The sequence below is a fragment of the Lutjanus erythropterus genome, chromosome 19, assembly GCF_056507025.1.
Source record: "Lutjanus erythropterus isolate fLutEry1 chromosome 19, fLutEry1.hap2, whole genome shotgun sequence".
Classification (NCBI taxonomy): Eukaryota; Metazoa; Chordata; class Actinopteri; order Lutjaniformes; family Lutjanidae; genus Lutjanus; species Lutjanus erythropterus.
The window spans coordinates 16971865-16989515 of NC_139335.1; the positions used below are offsets into that span (position 1 = coordinate 16971865).

At 38.9% G+C, this 17651-nt stretch overlaps 2 protein-coding genes across 2 annotated transcripts in view; both read right to left on the minus strand.

Moving 5' to 3' along the window:
* Window positions 1-546: 546 nt before the first annotated feature.
* Window positions 547-11510, minus strand: slc5a11 (solute carrier family 5 member 11). Its single transcript, XM_084743488.1, has 16 exons — window positions 11361-11510; window positions 9407-9555; window positions 8701-8772; window positions 8395-8499; window positions 8251-8310; window positions 8053-8157; window positions 7782-7887; window positions 6910-6990; window positions 6617-6822; window positions 5680-5815; window positions 4754-4861; window positions 4212-4362; window positions 3105-3273; window positions 1531-1746; window positions 878-1052; window positions 547-793 (listed from the first exon to the last, which is right to left on the minus strand). The coding sequence occupies exons 2-16, from the start codon at window positions 9545-9547 to the stop codon at window positions 561-563; spliced, it is 2064 nt and encodes a 687-aa protein (XP_084599614.1). The 5' UTR covers window positions 9548-9555; window positions 11361-11510; the 3' UTR covers window positions 547-560.
* Window positions 11511-14360: 2850 nt separating this feature from the next.
* Window positions 14361-17651, minus strand: part of grid2ipa (glutamate receptor, ionotropic, delta 2 (Grid2) interacting protein, a) — a 36866-nt gene continuing 33575 nt past the window's right edge. The window contains exons 20-24 of the mRNA XM_084744359.1: window positions 17314-17400; window positions 15846-15975; window positions 15557-15675; window positions 15266-15430; window positions 14361-14568 (exon numbers count right to left, since the gene is read on the minus strand). Coding sequence (XP_084600485.1) covers window positions 14488-14568; window positions 15266-15430; window positions 15557-15675; window positions 15846-15975; window positions 17314-17400 — 582 coding nt within the window. The 3' untranslated portion in view covers window positions 14361-14487. The remainder of the gene's footprint in view (window positions 14569-15265; window positions 15431-15556; window positions 15676-15845; window positions 15976-17313; window positions 17401-17651) is intronic.

The window sequence follows — 17651 nt, forward strand, 5'->3', positions numbered from 1 at the left end:
AGTAAATGGTGCTCAGTCTAATTTTTTTGTGCCCATTCATGACTGTAATCTGGAGGACCTCTGTGATTTACAACATTTGAACAACCTTAAAAAACTTATGTATGGCTCCACACTGCTGACAGCCCTGGCCAGAGGCATTATATTTTGGGTCATCCCATTCTTGTGAATGCGATTTCTCAAGAACAACTTGAGGGAATTTCTTAAAACCAGACACAAATATCCACTAGGACTCAAGGATGAACTGATTAGATTTTGGTAGTCAAAAGTCAAGGTCACTGTGAGCTCACAAACAACATTTTTGGCTGCAACTCAAGGATTATCATAATTGTAAACAAGAAAAAGACTGAACAGAATTTTTTACCCACAGTGTTGGTTAGTTTTGTTTATTGTCCTCTTTTGTGTCTGTGGCAACTGTTGGAAAAATACAGCCACAGCACAAAAAGACATTACAAACATTTAACCACAAAGTGCTCCCCAGCAACATCACCAACAATCAAGAATTAAGTACAACAAAATGTGAGTGAAACACACCTCCACACCAGAGTGCCATAACCTGCCCGTCAGGCCCAGTAGCCAATGATAAAGGCAGCTACAGCGAGGCAGATGATGAGGTTGACGTCAACAATGAGTCGGGAACGTGTTTTTTCTTCCAGAGAACAGATAGCTTGCTCAGGTGCAGGAGGCGGCACAGGATTATTGTCTCCCTCCTTCCTTCTCTCCATCCCACACAGCCAGTAGAGGGCAGACGTCAGCCTGGACTGGCTCTGGACGCTGGACACAGAGGATGAAGAGTCTGGGGAGAGAGAGAGAAGGGCGTGTCCAGCAATGACACATAGCTAAATGGAAAAGTGTAACGCCAAACAGGACAGAGACCCACCTTTCCTGTGATGACATGCCTTTCCATTGCTGTCCTCCTGTTCTCCTCCTGTGACTTCCATCTCAGTTGTCTGACCAGTTAACTCATCTATGCCTTTCATGCTCTGCTCCACTGAGAAGACCTGCTGTTTGGGCTCCACTGGGTCAAACCTTGTGAACCAGGTGAGGCGACTAATCTGTTGATTAAAGAACGTGACACACCATGCAAGAAGTTAACTTCAAAATATCTAAGAAAATCTGATTCAGTCTCCTCTAGATATTTCTGAGAGTATCGGTATGCAACCCAAAACTGTTCATACTGTTTGTCTGGTGTGAATTACAGCAAAAATAGGCTGACATGCTTTTCTGAACAACCCAACTAATGATTAATCTGGTCACAGTTTTAAATCAGTGTACTGCAAACTACTGCCAGTTCACCTTAAAGGCACCCTGAGGTGTTGTTGACACCTAGTGGTGCTGTAGAGTGATGAGATAAAGTTTGGTGAATTGTATAAAGTTTGTGTTAAACAGTTTGTAGGTATGAGAGCTCTTGTTTGTCATACATTGCATACAGTTTTCATGTCATGTCATCGCAAAAAATAATGTAATGACGTAAAACAAAACAGAAACAGCCTAAAATTGTAAGAAAAAATAAATCTAATGAAGTGTTTGTACCTGCTCTGGTTTGGGTTCCTCTGTAGCCAGGCTGACCACAACCACCACAGCCAGAGTAATGATGGACAGCAAGACAGAGAAGTACAGGTAATGGACATATTTCAACACCCCAGGCCTGTCGTCCTCCTCGTAGCACGGAGGCGTGGGGTAAATGAAGTCCAACAACATGCGGATGCAGCCCACCATCAGGCCGAGAACCAGGCCCCAGAATGCACCCTGAGGGAGAGGAGAGTGGACGGTGAGCACAGTCACACAATTCATCATCCAATCACAGCAGGGCTCAAAAAGTAACACAAAACAGATTTCTCACATTTTCCCCGTCGCATTGCTGTGCGATTAGTTTCACAGCGGGATCTGAGATCTGTGTAGTCGTGTCGCTGTCATCGCACAGTGTACACACACAAAAATGTATCATTAATGCAACAACAGAAGATAAAGACGGAGTGTGGATATGAAGTCATCTGCTGTCAGAGTCAATTTAGTAAGACTTTATTTCAAGGGGTGTACATAATATTGTTATTACACCTATCATGAACATGAAGGAGTGTTTATGACTGCTGTCAGTGTCATTTGGTCAATTGTGTCATTTTTAATGAAAGCTGACACTGTTTGAGATGACTTTGTTATCACAACTTGACATTAAAGGTATAATCTGCATTTTGTTCCTAAAAAATCACCACTTATGATGCACTAGAAATGTGTGGTGGTGTCTGTATCTGGAGACCCTGTGCTCTGCCTGTATTTCCTTATTTTTTCTCATTTCTAATTTCTTTATTACATAATACTATCATACGCGGTTGGCTTTGACACTGGCCGTCATGAGGCCATTAGAAGTGTGTCATGAATATTTTCCCTGACTTCAAGTAAAGTGGTATGTTTTGGACTTGTCATAAAGATGTCATTAAGTTTTATTACACTGTCAAATGAATCCGTAACAGTGTCATAAATAATTTCCTGGACTTCCACGAAAGCGGTACCATTTGGACTCTGGCTGTGTTCTCTGGCCTTGTTCACTGACAAATCCCAGACCGGCCAGAGTCGGCTTGTTAGCTGCATGACGGGACCCTGGCGAGGGAGTGTCGATGGATCAGCACTGCGCATGACAGTATAATGTAATGTTAAATTAGTCGTTTCTTTAAGTTTGATACTGTTAAATTGTCATAACAAAAACATCAGGTTTCAAAGGTGACATAATTAACAGAATCAGTTCATGAGAGGTGTCATGGCTTGGTTATGACAATGTAATAACATTCTTATTCACTGTCAAATTAAATTTTTACATTCAGGTCCAAAAAAAATCACATCAAAATGACACGTGCATCTGTAGTCACTTGGACATTAAAATGAACTTATTATTTTTGATTATACATTTAATAAATAACTAATATTCTGTGCAGTTTATTATTAGGAGTGATCTAAAATAAATGCATTATACAGCTGTCTCTGTGTTTAAATGCCCTAAAACTGATATTCTGGATCTCTGCTGTATTTTTGTTCCTTCTTGATCCATTCATTTCCTTCAGTCTGAATAGTTCGATCAGTTACAAATACAACCTGAAGCTACACCACCTCACCTTCTCATTAGTCCTCTTCCAGAAGCAGCCCATGAGGAAGACGATGGAGACCGGCGGCTGGAGGTAAGTGCTGATGGACTGGATGTAGATAAAAAGCTGCCCACCCTGACTGGCCTGGACGACTGGAATCCACAGTACCGACACCGCCACCAGCACAAGCACAAACACCCTGCATGTGAAACATAATTTATAATAATAAATTATGTAAAAAATTTAGGAAAAAGCAAGGAAGCATCCTGTCGGATAGCTCCTATCCTCCCTCCAGCCAGTTTGAGGATTTAAGCTCTGGGACGCAGTATAATGAAGAAAATAAAGATTTATTCTATTTTATTTGAAATTATTTGTGCACAAAAGTTATAAACAGGTGAAAAGGGAAACAAAGAAAGGAAGGAAATGCATGTACTGTATGTTGTTGATGAGAACCAAATAAAAAATAAAAAGTTTAAAAATGGGGTTTCAAGAAGTGACATAAAAGAAGTCACTTGTTCTATGAGTCTTATCTCCTCAGGCAGGTTGTTCGAAGCTGATGGGCCCTGACAGCAAACACACGGTCAAAAAACGCCCCCTCCTGAGGATACAAGGCTGCAAACTGCCTCATTGGACACAGCATTTCCGCTTTGATTATTTTTAATGCCAAATGATTCGGTTCAGTTCTGCAAAGACATGCGGGGAATGGAAACTGTATATCTGAACGGTGCTGTACATTAGGTTATGAGCGTTTGTGTGTGTGTGAAGGCTAGAAAAGAAAATGTGGTAAAGTCGTTATGTAGGAATATGTGGAAAGAGGGCTTATGGTTTGGGCGAACATGACAGAATAATGTAATAATTTAATAAGCAATTTGGTGGGTGATTTCATCGGAAATGCATTATAATGCCAGTATGTGGTTACTTTTTAAATGCAGATGGTCCAAGTGGAAATAAAATATTCTACATGGTGTACAAGCCTTTAAGCTTTAACTTAAGACCTCAGTGGAAAAAGCAGACAGCAGGGGGGCCCTCTGCTTCTTTTTAAAGTGTTCCTCAGAAAATGTTGAACTTTCTTGACAGAAATGCCTCAGTTGCTCCAACCAGGACCATATTTTGGCTTATGTCAGCTTGCATACATACCTGCCCACTATCATAAGTTCCCACTCCGACGCTCGAGATCTGAAAGTCTTCCACAGATCCATGGTGAAAATGGTGCTGGCGCTGTTGAAGATGGAGGTCAGAGAGGACATGAGAGCTGCAATCATTACCGCCATCATCAAACCTCGCAACCCTGGGAGGGAAAACACCGAGAGATTGACATAAAAGAGATGAATACAGGCAGTGTTGGACCCCCTGAGAAGCAGGGGAGAAAAAAATAAAAAAGGGAACCAGTGCACATGAAGTCGCAGTGCATTTAGGTGAAACAGCTACAAACCCTGGATAAGATTAAAAGTATTAAACACATGGGGAATTATTAACTATTTAATCATTTATTGCCTGAAGGCATACACAAGATGATTAGTCAGGGTAAGAGTTAGCACTCTAGAGGGCAGTTTACCATGTTTTATCTACCAAAGGACTCAGTTGTTACTGTTTTTTTGAACCCCTCTCCCCCTGAGTCCACCAGTCTATACAAACAAGTGTACACAGAGCAGAAGACAGGACAGGAAACAGTCTCTCACCTGTAGGCAGCAGCTCCATGACCAGTGTGGGGTAGGCAGTGTCCGAACAGCCAACTGGGTTTCCACAAATCTGTTTACACAACTCAGGGTCTGCACACGCCACATCATCTACGCAATATCATTAAAACACACAACACACTCGGTTTAAACATAAATGCCCTAAACATACCCACATACCCTGAATGCAACCAGTCTGTCCAGTGTTGAAGATCCATTAAACTGAGTACTGTGTGACTTTAATCACTATTTAACAGAAGTCATGATAGCACTGTACATCATAGCTTGGTAATAACAGAAACTATCATGACAAGTGTTTTGAGGTAATTACTATGCCTCTAGATGTTTGGTTTAATCTAATATAACCATGATATTTACACAGAAACTACCACAAGTGTTTCCAGGTAAGTCACAACGTTAAACATAAATTCTGTACAGTATTACCTTGAAACAAAAGGTAATGTTTGGAACATAAGGGAAGCTGAATTACAGCATAATAACATTTGCTAATTGCCAGTTTATGTGGCGATATCAGCCAATAATATTGTGAAAACAACAACTTATATTACCTCATTCTTAACAGGTTATTATCCAAGTAATGTCACCATTTTACTCTTTTAACTGTTGCAGTGATATCACCATTTTACTGTTAGCAGATTATCAAAATATTACTTTACTTTTGTTAAACAGTTTTTCCTCATTACTGTCTTAAAATTTTTTTCCCCATTATTACCCCCGTTACATAAATTTCAGTCTGACATTATCAATACCAAGCTATTGTCTGGTTATAATTACCTTTTAATTATCAAACTATTACCCCGCTATTATCATGTTATTATCTAGCCGTTATGTGATGTGCCACCAAAGTCATATCTAGTGTACATCAAGCGCATTTTCCCGGCTGCTGGCTCGATTATTTCAGACTGTACCTGTGTAAAGGATCCTGCTGATCATGCCGGGCAGCATGATGGCAAAAAAAGGCAGAATCTTCAGATAAGCAGCCAGCAGTGAGCCACCCTTTGCATGGGTCAGGGTCTTAGCAGCCAGGGATCGCTGCACAATCACCTGCAAAGAATCACAGACCCTGAGTTAACGTCTGGGGGCTGTTAAGTTAATGAGTAATGATGATAAGCATTAATGAGTAAGTGCAGTTTATAAATGGATAAGGAAATCACTGAGTTTGTTAGGACTCAGGCGTGTGGCAGGTATAAACTGCAAAGGTTTTATGTGCACAAATTAGATACAAAGGCTGAATTGAGAAGACAGAAAAGGCTCATTAAATCTACTCGTGTCTTCTGTTGTCTCTGGGTTTGGCTGCTTGGTAAACTTTCACTCTGATAGTGTACAAAAGGAATTTTTAACCTCTCTGAGGAGCAAAACATGCCAAAATCTCAGGATGATTTTCAGATGAAGACTCTTTCATACTTAACTTCAGAGGAATTTGTCGGAGCAGCTTATCTTATCTTTTATAGATAAAGGACCTCTTGACATTTTACAAGTAAAATAAATGAAAATAAAAATGTTAAGTCTCTTTAGAAATTCTCAGGCTGTTCTGGGTGAAACCTTTCACAGATGGTTCTAGGTATTGAACATTTATAAAAGGTTCTACCAGGAAACAAAAAAGGTTCTTCTATGGAGACAAGCTAGAGAATCTTGTATGGTTCTATTCAGCACTTTTCTGTATCTTAAATTTACTGATTAAAGGATAATAAAATTATATCCTGATGTGTGATATTTGATTTTACTCTTTTTTAGACATTACATTACAACATTTGTAATCACTATATTACTCCTGCAGTATTAATTCTGTAGCATTTCCTTTTTTATTTGAAAAGTGCTACACAACTTTTTTTTTTATTACAGTACCTGGTCAGAACACCAGTACCACATGGAGGGGATGGACATGCCAATAATGACACCAGGCCATGGCAGGTCGGAGTTCACCGGGTCTCTGAATATGTGGAAGGCATCATCTCGAGGGATACCACAGGTTGAGTTTGGCACGCGGACCGAAGGGATGGCGTTGCCGTATCCCTCCATCAGGGCATTCCAGCCTCCAATCTCCGCAAAGCCTCAACAGGGGGACAGCAGGGTCAGACAAACCGGATCATAAAGTGCTAGTGATGTGGGGGTGTCGTGTGGATTCATAATTAACTTACTGAAGCCCATGAGGGTGAGAGATCCCGCCAGCATGATGGCAGTCTGAGCAGCATCTGTGTAGATTACTGCAGCCAGACCTCCTGCAACACAACACACCACAGCCTGTGACATACAGAACTCTAAGAAAGAAGTGTTCAAACTCCTTCACTCCTCCCCCTACATTAGACCTATTTTGTAATTTTTATAGGGTGGCTTTAGGGATCTTTAGGAGGATATAGCGGGTGAATCGTATATGCCATATAGAAGTGATGAACATCATCTGAAAACTGGGATTAATTTGAGATGCAGCTCAGCACTGTGCCTCAAGTTATTCTAGTAATGAATCTGTAATAAACATTGTGTTTTCTTCATGCACCTACTCAGCTTTAGAGTGCCCAAACTCTTTTCTATGAAGGACCAAAAATTAATGTGGATGGAGGGCTGCATGCCAAAAAGAAATGGTGATGAAATGTAAAATAACATTAAATTAAAATGTTTTATGCCAAATCTAAAATAAAGTCTGAAAATAATTTAAAATTTGCTCTTTAATCTGCTTAACATCATGAGGCTATGATTATCCAGAGGTCACAATAGGGAATTTTAACAAGAGTTTTTTTTTTTTTTTTTTTTTTTTAAATGGCCCCTGCATTCAGGAATAATAAACAGAATAGGCTAAAAATAACACATTTATAATGAATGTGCAATACTGTATCGGCAGAGGGGAGACTTTTGGATACCCATATAACTTATTTTTATTCAGATATAGGTCAAAGGACCCCTTTGAAAATGGCCATGTCAGTTTTTCCCCTCAGAAATTTAGCCTAACTTTGCAGCATTATGTAGCACCCTTCTCAACAACTCCACGTTTAAAATGGTAACGGGGGAAGGTCACCTGCTACAGTGTAGAGAGCAGTGACTGCGAGCAGCAGCACCACAGCCAGGTAGATATTCCACTGTAAGGCGAGCTGAATGAACACTGCACCTGCGTACATGTCAACCTGTGCCAGAGACACATACAGTGGGACACATCGTTTAGATATAAGATGGAAAATTTAAAAAAAAACACAGAAAAGGCAAGGCAAAACAAAAAGCAACACGCGCAAACATACTTGCTTGTCTCAACATTGGAAACACTGGATAATTATTGTGAATTTGTATCATACCGATATCTTTGTGAAGATGTAAATAAATAAGGACAGGACAGCTATAAATAACTGTGTTCTTCTACCACCAAACCGCCTCTGCAAGTATTCTGGCATGGTCGTCACCTGGATGAGAGACAGTTCAAGGACGATTATGAACGAATAAATGAACAACATCATGCGTGTGCGTGTTTGATATTTCATGTGTGAATGCCTCACCCCAGAGGCGATATAAATGGGAAGGAAGAGCCATCCCAGCAGCAGCACCATCAGCATACCCTGTAGGAAAATCAACAAAAACTGTGTTCAGCATGTCAAACTTGGTCTTATGTTAACAGTATACATATATACATAATCTCTTACATTCCACTCATATGCAATTGCCCCAATTCCTGCCGCAGCTCCTGACCCTGCCAGGCCGATGAAATGTCCACTGCCAATGTTACTGGCAAACAGTGAGGCACCCACCTAAATATAGATGAAAGAGCCAGAACCAGGATTCAGTATTTCACTTTGATCTGCAGAACATTTTGCCTCCATCTGGCTTTTAAAGTGTTTAGATTAGAAACAGAGTTTGCCATGCTGTAAGTTTACAGTGACAAAAAACAGAAGAGCTTCTGTTAAAATGATCTTTTTAAAAAAAAATAAAAATCTCAGTGTTCGACTCACCGGCCACCAGGTCATGGACTTCCCAGCCAGGAAGTATCCGTCCACCGTGCTGCGCTTCGTCCTCCACATGGACTGGCAGAAAAATTAGAAATTTTGTAAGGATACAATTGCAGAAGAAATGTTGATTCGCAAAACCTGAGAAGAAAGTTACTGGCATCATAAACAGTGATGATAGGTCTGTGCCGTGAAGTGTTGAATCACGTACTGAAATCTCAATGTGTCAGTGCTGTGTCATTATATGAAGCTACGGCCACTGAATGATTGTTCAGGGTGTTGACAGCATTGGAAGAAAATGCAAAGATGAGTCAAATGTAAAGAAATTATTTCACTATATGCAATGCACTATGACTGAGATAAATAAAGTTGATTTACTTGCATCAACTATTTTCTATCAATTTGGCTTATTCATGTAGAATGGAGAGAATAAAGCAGGTTCTGAATGAAGAGAGGAGGGAGAAGAAAAAGAAGGAATGTAAATTGTGACAAAGTTAGTGTGATACAGGGTAATTCTGTTCTTGTTGAAGGACATTAGTAGCATTTGCTTGATAGCAAAGAGGAAGTGAGACAAAAAGGCACTATTGTGCACAAAGCTCTGTACAACACATATTGATCTCAAGCCATTATCTCTCAATTCAACGTGTTAAAATGTTTGGTGAAGGTACCGGAACAGAGACCTGCAGTCAGTTTTCCCCTGGACTGTACTTACCCAGAAGCCAACAGCCAGAACCAGTAAAAAGTAGACCACCAGCACCACTATATCCACAGTAACCAGAGTAGCTCTGCCCCCTGGAGGGGGTGGAGGAGAAGTGGGCATGCTGGTCCCTTGGGGGACCTCTGTACGGTCCATTCTGTCCCCTGCCGTGATAGTGAGTGCAGAAATCAAATGTTCACGCTCCAGAATAGTTTCAAAGTCATAATAAAAGTGAAGAAGACTAAGTATTTGTACCTGCACACAATATTACTACAAGTCTGGGGTACTTTTATCTCTTTATGCTACTTTCTACTTCTTCACTATAATTCTTTGACAGATGTAGTCACTCTAATGTACAGATTTGATAAAACATGATGAGCTGTATATAATGTAGGTAGGCAAGCATGCACATAAATCCAGTGGTGGAAAAGGTACTCACATCCTTTAGTCACAAGTACAAATAGAACAATGTAAAATTACTGCATTACAAGCAAATGTCCTGCATTCACAATTCTACTGCAGTAAAATTTACTCTGTGACTAATTAACAAATTATTATATATTACAATATTAAATATCATAAATACTGATGCATCAATATATAATCAACAATTTACTTTTATTGCCGTGAAGATGCAGCTAGTTTTAAACACTAACTAGTTTATTCCCAACCCAAGGGCACCATTAAAGGATCAAAAGATAAATCTGAGGGGTCGAGATGAGATTAATGGAATAGAAAAGAGTCAAAAATAAAGCTTTACATCTGTTTTGACATAATGGATAATTTTACCACTTTGAACCGGTTGACAGAATGAAACCACTGAGAAGTTTCGAGGGGAAATCTCTCTTTAACAGCTCATAGACATCTGAAAGATGACAAAAGCTCAAACATTGTTTTTTTTTTTTTGCTTTTTGTAAATAAACAGGTTGAGCAAAAAAGGTTTATTCTTAACAATAAATTGTATTTTTTATTGGAGTAAGTAAGTGGTAACTACAGCTGTCTATAGCAAATAAATGGAGTAAATAGTAATATAGTAGTTATATTCCATCTTGACATTAACACGCTGCTTACATATTAATGCATTTGTAAAGAATAATCAGTATAGGACAACAAGAGTCTTAAAGTTCATTCTGAACACACACACTCAGAGCTTCTACTTTTTGATATTTAAAGGGAGGGCTCACATTTTTATCTGTTGTCAAGTTTGTCTAAAAAACAATTCTCACATTCCCTTCGGTCAAGGAGGAATATTCTACTAAAAAAAAAAAACTGGAAGATACTCACCTGATTTGTTTAACTCAGACTGCAGGAGTCTCACTTTAACTTCAGATAAAGGTAATTTTGCACAGAAAGAGGACTTTTGTCTCCCATCACTGTCTCTACATTCACTGCAGCAAAACATTCAGTGACTTTTTTTTTATCCCAATGACATTATTATTCCAATATTACAATTTATTTCATAATACCAGTAATGGAAAGAGTACTGAAAATCTGTGCTTAAGCTGATGATACAAGTAAAACTACTGGTGAAAAAAAAACATGTTGGTGAAAATACAAAGTATTCTTCTCTCCACAGAGTTTTGGTTGACATTTGTCAAACATGACATTTGTTTCTACAAATCTTTAGTTGAAATGCTTTCCAGCTCCGGTGCTGTTCTGCTCAGTGGTCACGCTCACCTCTCCAAATCTATGTCTGGTGACAAGTCTGGTGTTTAGGTAACAAGTTGAAGACAGTTTAATATTTAAATCTAGACTCATAAACTACACTTTTAACAGCCGCACAGATTTTGAGCTTCATCTCATGGCTTGTGAGGCACTTTGTGACACTACAGAGGTGAACTTAACTTACTTCAGTCTTGAATAAGAAATCTATTAGCATTTTTACAGCAACTCAGCTATCAGTAAAAGCTACGTTCCCGTCTATCTGCGAGCTGTGTATCAGACAGTATTTTCTGCTAAATAAACTCACCTTTCAGTAAGACGTCACCCTCTGTATCATTCCAGCTGGACTGCCTTGAGTTTAGTTGCCCAAACAATACACAAATACCATGTGTTCGTCTCGAAGCTTCCTCCACGCCCTCACCTCCCTCAGCAAAAGATCAAACTCCACTGTCACCTGGGGTACTACGAGGGTTTAGTTAACATGTAAAAGATTTATTACTCTTCACAGAGCTGTTTGCACAACAGGCTAAAGGGTTGCTGAATAAGTTTTAAACACATTCCAATTACACATCTTTATATTAAAGCAAGATAAGGGGGATGTGTTTGTGTGTCCTGAAGAGACATTTACAGACTTATCTCACATAGAAACAAACATTACAAAAACTGGTTGCGGCAATAGCAGGTGTGTCAGCAACAGTCGTAAAGACACAATCTTATTTACAGCACGAGAGTTGCAGGAAAAACAAGTGAATGTGTGTGTGAGGCCTCTGATGTGAGTCTCGTACCGTCAATAATAAACCAGTGGAGTCAGTATTTTATCTCTGCAAGTTAACACACTTCCTCAAGAATATCAGCAGCCGGTACACATTGTTTTTACACTAAAAAACACAGACATCCAGGCAAAAGTAGATTTCATACCACTCTTTATAATTGTCAGCAATGTTAGGATACAATACAAAATACAGACTTAACACTTTATAGGCCATAAATGAACAGCAATGCTTTAGATTACATTCTGTAATTTAAGCAGAAAAAAAAGCAAGCTTAGACTGTTAGAAAACAGAGCGTTTACTTCCTGCACACATTATTCTTATCATAATAATTTGCCTTATCGTTTGAAAACATCACTTGAAGACTAAGCTTTATGTTTTACAGAGCACTGGCATGTCTGAGAAGCTGGTATGCTGTATTAGTAACTGTTTGAAAATTATATAAAATGCTGCATCTGCTACACTTTAAGGGACAGTTTGAATTTTTTGAGGTGAGGTTGTGTGAGATACTTATCCATAGTCAGTCTATTACCTACAGTAGATGGCGGTCAGCATGTGCCCAGTTTGGAGAAGCAGCAGTGGGTTTTTTTCCATCAACACTTTCAGCCGTGCCGAGTCAAACCATGTTGCGCTGATTTGCATTTCAATTCCCACTTAAATCGCGTCCACTTGCACTCAAGATGGACCGTCTCTGGAGTGGGCCAAAGCGAACTGATCCCGCTGTGTGCTTTGTTCAGTTCTCAGCAGGTTTGAAGCTACGACCTGAATCTCTGTGATTTGAAGTTTAGTTTCTCTCCCGTGTTGCTGTTTGTATGTTCAAGTATCTGCTTTATTTTACTGTCCCATGTTTGCTTTCAGCGATATGGGAGTCATGTTAAATTACCAAAATTTCCTAATGTTGCTGCTTCATAATAGAAATGATTTTTATTGTGAAGAATTTACAGGAAATGAGGGGTACATCTACTGTTTTACAGCTGCTCGACGCAATACAAGTGCGTCTTCAGTTAAAGACACACTTTCAAGCGGGTAGCCCCGAGTCAACACTGGCCACAGCATGTGTATGGAAAAGAGGTACTGGACTACTATGGTGGAAGCTAAGCAATGAATTGCTGCAGTCAGGGATAGCAGCATTTTGCTGCTGAAAACTAAATCTATATTTAGATTATTTTCACCACTTTACCTTGCCTTCAGACAGGCTTTTGCGATGGGAAACTTGTGTTATATAAGCCAAATATCACACTCTCCAACACAACTAGACTCCTTAGACAAATCAGTCATTTTTCCTTGCAGAACATGGTAGTTGCTGGTCTACCACTGCCTCGATCAGTTAGATTGTTTGTGATATTGCGACTTTGGTGGATCCAAACTAATACTGACTGTGGATAAGTACCTCACAGAGCCCTACTTTAAATAATCCAAACTATCCCTTTAACTTAATGACATTGCTGTTGTGGCAAAACTTTATGGTCAGTCCGTATGAAACAATCAATAAAAGAAATATTTGGGTAACACATGGAAGTGCTTCATACAGTATATTGTAGCAGCTGTAGCTGTTTTCTTTACATCCACTCTCATTCTGTACAGCACAAACACAGTTTATCTTATAGTTTAAAGAATATAATAATATCTAACAGTGGAACACAGCTAAACATTCACATATTGCACACTGCCCGCTGTTGGCTCAACATAATCCCACCTCTACTTCCTGTAATTAGTGTGTCAATGACTTCAGACAGGTTAAAAATGATCCTCAGAACAGTTAAAATTGTCTTTTATAAAAACAACTTCCCACTGATATTGTCTCATATATACAATTTAGTAGCATTAGATGTTAAGTATCATAAAAGAACAATACCATTTAGAAAAAAAGCAATTATATGGCCATGACTGATATGGTAGGGATTTTGAAAACCCGCTGACAGTGAGGCACAGATACAACGCCGTAAATGAAACAACCTGTCATCAGGACAGCTGATTTCAATGAGTATTTAGTTGAGAAAATATGCTACACTTAGCCAGTAAAGAACTTATATTACATTCAGTGTGGTGGGCGGCTTACAAAAATGCAGAACATGTAAACTAACAGGAAGACTGCTTTTAGTGGTTTCTTCCAAACCACCAAGTGAATGTGAACGCATTTTTAATTAAATATCTATTCCAGGATAAAATAATCTATGTCTTATTCATGGAAATATAACAAAGATTTGACTGTAGGGCTGTAATAACACACTTACTGAGGTGACCTGAACTCAGGCTTAGAGAAAGAAAACTTAAACTAATGAACTGAATGTTACTGAGTAACTATCTTTCAAATAACAGAGATACCTTTATGGCCAAACAAGTTGTTTTCTATGTGGTAGTCTTAGCCATTTAAACCTCAGTTTCATTTTGAAAAGACACACAGTAGATACAACACCCCTGGTATAAAGCTAAATTGTCCATCTTTGATGCAAAAGTTCCTTCCTTTCTTAATTTTACCAAAAACACACTGATACATAAAATCTTGTTTTTTGCTCATAACTGTGCATTTGGTGTGTATGTATATACAGTATATGCATACAGTATGTCAGTGTTTATACTGTAGTAACTATGCAGTCATCTCCATATGTGTGTGTGTGTGTGTGTGTGTGTGTGTGTGTGTGTGTGTGTGTGTGTGTGTGTGTGTTACCAGGCCAATGGGGAGGCCATTCGTGGACTTCTGGGGCTCTTTAGACTTTCTGAAGCTTGCCACTCACTGAGCGCTCTCTGGGGTAAACAAACAACAGGGTTTGTTAGTGAACATCAATGCTGATTTTTTACAGCTTATGTGTAATGTACTGTATATCTTATAAATATATATGTGAGGTTGTCCCACACCTTCAGTCTGGACTAGCTGCTTTCATTTGCAAATGCATTTTTGATGAACACTGGCAATAAGTGCTAAGCTAACTTACAAACACATTGCATTTCCTGTGAAAGCTTCATAATAAAAGTCAACTGTGTTGCACCAGTTCAGTGCTTTTAATGTGAAGCTGACACAAGGCCCAGCAAGGCTGCAACACAGTGCTGGCTATCAATATACTGATCCTGCTGCTATATGTAGCTCATTATTAGCGCCATAGCTGGGCAGACTTTCTCTCTACATCTTTGATGAAATGCCTGCTGTGCTCATTACTAAACTCCCTGCATGGGCCTTTTCTAAAAAACAAAACACTGGCAGAGTACAAAATTTAGTAAGTAATGAGGTATTCATCAGACACAGTGGAAGTGTTTATGTGCAGCCATTAAAGTTGTGCATTACGATGTGTTTGAAGAAAAATTAAGGCTTTTTCAAACCATTATGTTAAATAGTGTGTGTGTGGGGGGGGGGGGACTACAGAGGAAACATGCATATAGTTTGATTGTTGCGCTGTAGGGGTGACAAGAGGAATTATTTGAATAAATGAATGCCTGCATGACTCACCTCAAACTTGGCCATGAATTCAGAAAAGATACCAAAGAAGGCCTCAGTGTTGGTAGCTTTGCCATCTTCTCCAAAGTAAGACGCAGTTTTGCTGAATTCTTCCATGGCTCTCTGTTGCAAGGACTCAAGAGACTGGACTGCAGGATGACTGTTTTCCAGGAAGTTCTGCACATTCGGGAGTCAAGGGACAAACAAGTTTGATCATCTCCTCTACTAAATCAGTTTCTTCTGTCAATTAGCCTACATATTTCTGTGGACCGCGCCTCTCTTTGGCAGTTTGTCAAAGGATACACTCATGACAACAGCAAAACGGTCCTCAGCAGTTGCAGGCATCTTCTGACAGGCTGAGCGAATGTCCTGGATGGTTGTATGAAGGTCATTCAGGTCTGATGTGATAGTTCTCTGGTTTACTATAGACAGATGTGTGTGAGCAAAGCAGGAAAATAGATGGGAGAAGAAACGTACACTTAAAGTCAGTGTCATACATGAAAAACCACAACAATAACAATTCAATTTTAAAGAAGTGTTTAGTGTGTATTAAGACACTTACAGAGTAGAGTTCAATGAAAAAAGTATCTACCTTTGGCTGCAAGAGGAACCATGGTTAAATCTTTGGAGAAATCCAACACTTCAGGGAAGTGTTGACATAACGACTTGACCAGAATATGTAGAAATGTCGACTTCCCATCCACTGTTTTAGTTGTGCTCAACTGCAGAAGACACAATAAAGTTATTAAAGGGGAAATTCTGAACTTTTCATTTGGATGTTTAGCCTTTGTTGATGTTAAATGTAGTCAAGTGGTAAATTCCTCAGTGCTGCTATGCTGACCAAGAAATATAGGTTTTCCTGCTCACGGGGCTGTGCAGCAGTGCATACATGTACGTTTGTAATTATTGATGTATTATATTGATTTACAAATCTGAAATACTTTTGGATCACCTCTGGATAACTTGGAAAAACGAATGCTGAAAATGTTGCACCTGATAGTCAAAAAATGGATGTAGCCACAAAACCTGAGTTCCACAAATATTATATTTTTTCTTGAAACATCTCAAAACATTTCCAGGTCAAACAAAAGCATTTTGCATATTCAGCGTTTACAGTTGGTCAAATCAAATTACCCTTATAAAAACAGTACTGGGACAGACTGCAGGTGTACTGTGTGTATTCTGCAACATGTGGGATGCTGTGTCTTTTGCCTAAGTCTTTGTTGGTACTGTTTTTTAATCCTGGATTTTTTAAAGTCTACATGAAGGACTTTGCTCTTGTAACATAAGAGGAATTCTTACCGAAAAAATGTCTATCTTTCATTTCAGAGTAAATAAAAAGAAACAAAAACTCCATTATCCATAAATCATCATTAAAAAACAAAAATAAATATTAGTTAAGTCACCATTAATGAAACTGGCAACCTGAGAGGAATATCTTATTTCTTTTTTGATGAGTTAACAGAATATTAGTTATCATGAAAAAAGTCACATTTTAAAGATTCAATCAAAATAGCAATTAAGCATTCTGTGAAAATGTAACTACAATTTAATTACACATTTTTAAATGTAATGTGGACCGATTATAGTTATTTATTTCTTTGTAATCAGATTACGTAACCCCAACTACATGTCATCCGTTACTACCTAACCCTGCCTACATGTACCAGAGATGCACTGCAGGGCAAGCTTGTGACCTCCACACTCATTATCACTACTGGCCAAAACATAGCTTCAGGCGACAATACGACTCAACTGACATGCCCTCTGGCTGCTCAGAGATGGAGACTAGAAATCCAAGATGAAATAGCTTGTAGTTCTTCCTGAACAGTTCTTGCAATAGGAGAACTCTGTTTTCTCAGTCAATATAGTAACACTGAGGAATTTATTGCTCCAATTGGCTACATGTATCATCAACACTGACTGGACACCCACATGAAAAGTGCCAAGTCTTCCCTTAAACTGTATAAATATAATACAATGAGAAAGGAAACAAAGGCTGCTTTGAAAAGCATCTGATCACATGTTTTAAATATCTAGTAGAGTACTGTACGGTGTACCTCTGTAAGGAAGTTGATCTTAAAGCCTGTAGTCTTGTTGGTTTTAGGCTGACTGTTATTCAAGTAGTTCCCCATCGCCAACACAAACTAAAAGAAGACAGAATGCAGATTTTTTTTTGTTATATTGCAACATATTTGTTATCCCTCATATTTACTCAAGGGTAACTATTTTTAAACATTAAACACTTTGGTTCTTGATGTCTTGTTTCACTGCAAAGACAAAAATCTTTAAAAATAAAAGCACCCTGTATGTCTGCTTCTAGTTCAAGGAAAAAACCAAACACAATTTTGTGAACGTTCTTTCCTGTTCTCCCTATCCGATAACAACGGGAGGATGT

Excerpts from the sequence above, each read along its gene's own strand:
- slc5a11 (XM_084743488.1), bottom strand. The coding sequence starts at position 9,547 with ATGGACCGTACAGAGGTCCCCCAAGGGACCAGCATGCCCACTTCTCCT. Across the intron at positions 7,888-8,052 it reads ACATCTTCACAAAGATATCG|GTTGACATGTACGCAGGTGC; the intron begins GTATGATACAAA and ends TCTCTGGCACAG. Across the intron at positions 4,363-4,753 it reads CATGGAGCTGCTGCCTACAG|GGTTGCGAGGTTTGATGATG; the intron begins GTGAGAGACTGT and ends TTTCCCTCCCAG.